The following is a 4,666-nucleotide window of genomic DNA, read 5'->3' as shown; positions in this document are numbered from 1 at the left end:
AACACAAAAGAAACGACATATTTTATGCGTACATGTTATATTCATGTACATGCCATGCTTTTATGCCTTGTTGGTGGAATCCACAAATGTCAAAGAGTACATATTATAGATCGCGTGTTGTTGTAAATTTTCTATCAGTTTTACTGGTTTGTAATAATCATACTCACAAAAAAATTGTTTGTAAGATGTGAGATGCTGTGTGAATAAATAAAAGTTATTCTTCAGCTCGTGCAGTTTTTGTGGTGAAAAGAATGAAATCTCTCTCTCTCTCTCTCTCTCTCTCTCTCTCTCTCTCTCTCTCTCTCTCTCTCTCTCAGTATATTTATCTGTATAAATCTTTTAAGCTCCGATCTGTTCTTATGTCTTAGTGCATCCAGTAACGACTACATACGGACGATGTGTATAGCTAAACTGAGCGTTATTAGCCACGCATGTAAGAGTTATTATTCAGCGTATATCATATATCATTTAGGTGTATATAAATGTCAATTGAATACAATATGTTTCATGATGTGTATTATGTATTACGAAGGTGAGGGTATATTACTTACAAAGGAGGTATGATATATTTATGTTATCTGAACGAATGTCATTTTACAATGCATGATGCGACGTCTATGAAGAATTTGTGACACCCTTTCATAAGGGGCAATGGCCTATAAATTAATAAACCATTCATTCATTCATTCTCTCTCTCTCTCTCTCTCTCTCTCTCTCTCTCTCTCTCTCTCTCTTGGCCATTTTTTGTTTGTTTCTGTGGTAAACCCGACTACAATTTTAATATCTGAATCCCAAATTACCAGAATGTATGTATGTATATTAGTCAGTCGTGTCGGACACTGACCACCAGAACAGCAGAGGAGGCAACTGATGTTCCAACTATCTGGGTATAGATTTTGGGTGGAGTGTCTCGCTCCAAGATACATCCAAACTCTCTCGGCCAGGAGGACAGTCGGGCATTGGGACGGTTCTTCATTAATGGCCAACTTAACCCCAAGGCTGCATGCAGCATGAAGAGCCAGTACAATCTTGCCTCTCAATTTGACTGTCATGGTCCTTCGCAAAAGACTAACCTGTAAAGGAATTTAAATTGCAATGGGGAAACCATTAAACTGCAGTCGATGTGAATACATAAGAGACAGCTAGGCCCTTTATATATATATATATAGAAGGAGGGAGAGCTAGGTGAGAGGGAGGGAGAGCTAGGTGAGGAAGGAGGGAGAGCTAGGTAAGGAAGGAGGGAGAGCTAGGTGAGAGGGAGGGAGAGCTAGGCGAGAGGGAGGGAGAGGTAGGTGAGAGGAAGGGAGAGCTAGGTGAGGGAAGGAGGGAGAGCTAGGTGAGAGGGAGGGAGAGGTAGGTGTGGAAGGAGGGAGAGCTAGGTGAGAGGGAGGGAGAGGTAGGTGTGGAAGGAGGGAGAGCTAGGTGAGGGAAGGAGGGAGAGCTAGGTGAGAGGGAGGGAGAGGTAGGTGTGGCAGGAGGGAGAGCTAGGTGAGAGGGAGGGAGAGGTAGGTGTGGAAGGAGGGAGAACTAGGTGAGAGGGAGGGAGAGGTAGGTGTGGAAGGAGGGAGAGCTAGGTGAGAGGGAGGGAGAGCTATGTGAGGAAGGAGGGAGAGGTAGGTGAAGGGAGGAAGGGAGAGCTAGGTGAGAGGGAGGGAGAGCTAGGTGAAGGAGGGAGGGAGAGCTAGGTGAAGGGAGGAGGGAGAGCTAGGTGAGGAAGGAGGGAGAGCTAGGTGAGAGGGAGGGAGAGCTAGGTGAGAGGGAGGGAGGGAGAGCTAGGTGAAGGAGGGAGGGAGAGCTAGGAGAAGGAGGGAGATAGGGAGGGAGAGCCAGGTGAAGGAGAATGGGAGATATAGGCGAAGGATGGAGACAGGGAGGGAGATCTAGGCGAAGGAGGGAGAGCCTGGCAGGGTGAATCCAGCCTGCTGCACGATGACGTTGCCCACGTACATCCCACACCTCACACACTCCTCCAGGGACTTGCCCTGAACCAGCTGGGACAGGAACCCTGCACACACCAACCACATACCTCACAAATGTCACACCCGTTTACCCGACTTTGTTCATGGTAATCTATCAGTCTATCTATCAATCTGTCTATGAATTCATCTGTCTATATCTCTCTGTGTGTGTGTGTGTGTGTGTGTGTGTGTGTGTGTGTGTGTGTGTGTGTGTGTGTGTGTGTGTGTGTGTGTGTGTGTTATTGTTTTGTTTTTTTTAGTGTGTTGTCAAATATTGAATTTCTTCTTAAGTGTGACAGGTGGTGGCACCACGTGGCGGTCAGAAAGAAATGTTCCCCCTTAGAATTACGTTTAAGTTACGCACCTAACCAGAATGAATTTAAGATAGTTGCAGCTAATAGCCTCCCTTGAACATATATTACCTCCCTTCTACTTTATGCAAACACCCCCTGACACTGACAGGGTGTATAGAACCGACAACAACACACACAGGCATCAGATATGAGTTTTTAAAAAAATAACAATAATGATTTATTGAATTTTATAGGCCGAGAATTATGGTACGCATGTTCACACACACAATCACGGAAGAAAGATAACAAAATTTAAACCGTTGTGAAAACTTACCGCCGACAAACCCATCTCCAGCACCATTTGTGTCGACAATCTTCTCTTTGGGCAACTGTTCGACTGGATACTCCGTGACCTTGCCATCTGGGAGTTTAAAAAAATGTTTAAAACAAAACAAAAACAGCGTTTGATTATTTTGGCAATGTCTTGGTATGATGACCTTTAATGTTTCCAATGCTAATATTGTTTTGTGAGTAGCTCACCACTGCTCTCAGGTATATACCGTCAAACAGAATCACTAACCATTATCTTTATTTTCGACTGCCGGGCAAAAATTTTTTTAAGTAGAAAGTGGTGTTTCAAGGAATAAATCAATACCCAAATGGTCTGGAGATATACCACTCTGGATCAAATGTGTGAATTTCAGCCTTCCAGAGTTATTTCCTTTGTTGTCATCAATACATCACTATAGATGTAAAGTGCTACGTCCGAAGGCAGTCAAGCGGTCTAAAAGAACCACTGGTACCAACATAATGCATGTCAGACTTGAACCATTGCACTTTCACTTTTGTTTCATTCTGTGGGCTGAAAACTCTCAACTTCACCTCTGTAGATCAAAGGATGGGCTTTTTACGTGTATGAGCACTCTTTGCCTGTCATTTAGGCAGCCATACTACATTTTCAGGGTGAGCAACAACTAGTTCAAAGGAAAGGGACAGGAAGACAATATTCAATACTGTGAAGTACATATTTTTGGCCACCAGAACAGGGTCAGGGCTCTGAGTGACTATTACCATGCCATTTAGGAGCTACACTCCGTTGTCAGAGTAAGCACTACTTCAATGGAAAGGATGGCAATGACATACGTACCCTTGGCCAACAGAACGGGGTCATGACCCTGAGTGACTTTTACCATGCCGTTTAGGCAGCCATACTACGTGTCAGGGAATGAACACCAGTTCAAAGGAAAGGATGACAATAACATACTTACCTTGGACACCACCTGAGTGACTTTTAGCCTTTCGTTTAGGAAGCCATACTCCGTTTTCAGGGCGTGAGCACCAGTTCAATGAAAATGATGACAATGACGTACCTCCCCATCGCCACCAGAACAGAGTCAGGGCTCTGAGTGACTTTGACCATAACATTTAGGCAGCCGTACTCCGTTTTCAAGGAGTGAACACCAGTTCAACGGAAAGGATGACAATGACGCACTTACCTTGGCCACCACCTGAGTGACTTTTACCATGCCGTTTAGGCAGCCATACTCCGTTTTCAAGGAGTAAGCACCAGTTAAAAGGAAAGGATGACAATGATGTACTTACCTTTGGCCACCAGAACAGGGTCAGGGCCCTGAGTGACGACCACGGTGCGGGGACGGCTGGAGTCTTCCTTGGGCAAGGCCGCCATCTTCAGGGCAATCTCCTTGCGATCCGTCGTCTGCAAATGTCCGCATGTGCATTCTGTCATTCAGTGCTTTTTCAGATGTTTAGCAACAGCAACAAAAACAAACACCATAACCTCTAAATAAGTTGGAAATGTGATGTTAAATTTCAAAAATAGCAGCAGCAGCAGCAGCAGCATTAACAACAACCCACTACTGTTAAACTTTTAACAAGATCTGGACAGGCTGCCATCTTAAGGGCGATCTCCTTGCAGTCAGTTGTCTACAATGTCAGTATGTAGGTTCTGTCACTCAAAGCTGTTTGAAATGTTATTAAAAAAAGAAAATAATATTAAGAATAATAATGATACTCCTCCAACATACAAACCCCAACCATAATCACAGACAATCAAAATATCAAATGTACAGGTGTTCCTTTTAGAACAAAAAATTATGTTAAATGTGAAGATGTTCATGTAAAAACAAAAAACAAAACAAAATAATAATAATAATAACGACCACCCAACACACACACACACACACACACACACACACACACACAAAGACACACACACGCGCGCGCGCACGCACGCACACACGCACACACACACACACACACACACACACACACACACACACACACTTACGCCAAATTCATGGACTCTGGCAAATTCGTCAGCTTCCTGAAACCATTTTTTTTTTTTTAAGAGACGACTTTCATGGCAATCTTTTGCAAGGCAGCCAGTCCAACTGG

The 4,666-nt window shown here is 44.0% G+C and overlaps 1 protein-coding gene across 2 annotated transcripts in view; it reads right to left on the bottom strand.

Moving 5' to 3' along the window:
- Positions 1 to 1,865: 1,865 nt before the first annotated feature.
- LOC143292087 (uncharacterized) overlaps positions 1,866 to 4,666 on the bottom strand; it is a 20,784-nt gene continuing 17,983 nt past the window's right edge. For both annotated transcript variants that reach the window (XM_076602262.1, XM_076602263.1), the window contains 4 exons: positions 4,560 to 4,595; positions 3,854 to 3,968; positions 2,586 to 2,672; positions 1,866 to 2,005 (listed from right to left, as the gene is read on the bottom strand). In XM_076602262.1, coding sequence (XP_076458377.1) covers positions 1,881 to 2,005; positions 2,586 to 2,672; positions 3,854 to 3,968; positions 4,560 to 4,595 — 363 coding nt within the window. In that variant the 3' untranslated portion in view covers positions 1,866 to 1,880. The remainder of the gene's footprint in view (positions 2,006 to 2,585; positions 2,673 to 3,853; positions 3,969 to 4,559; positions 4,596 to 4,666) is intronic.

Source organism: Babylonia areolata, chromosome 18 (genome assembly GCF_041734735.1).
Source record: "Babylonia areolata isolate BAREFJ2019XMU chromosome 18, ASM4173473v1, whole genome shotgun sequence".
NCBI lineage: Eukaryota > Metazoa > Mollusca > Gastropoda > Neogastropoda > Buccinidae > Babylonia > Babylonia areolata.
This window is presented reverse-complemented; position numbering and strand designations above follow the sequence as displayed.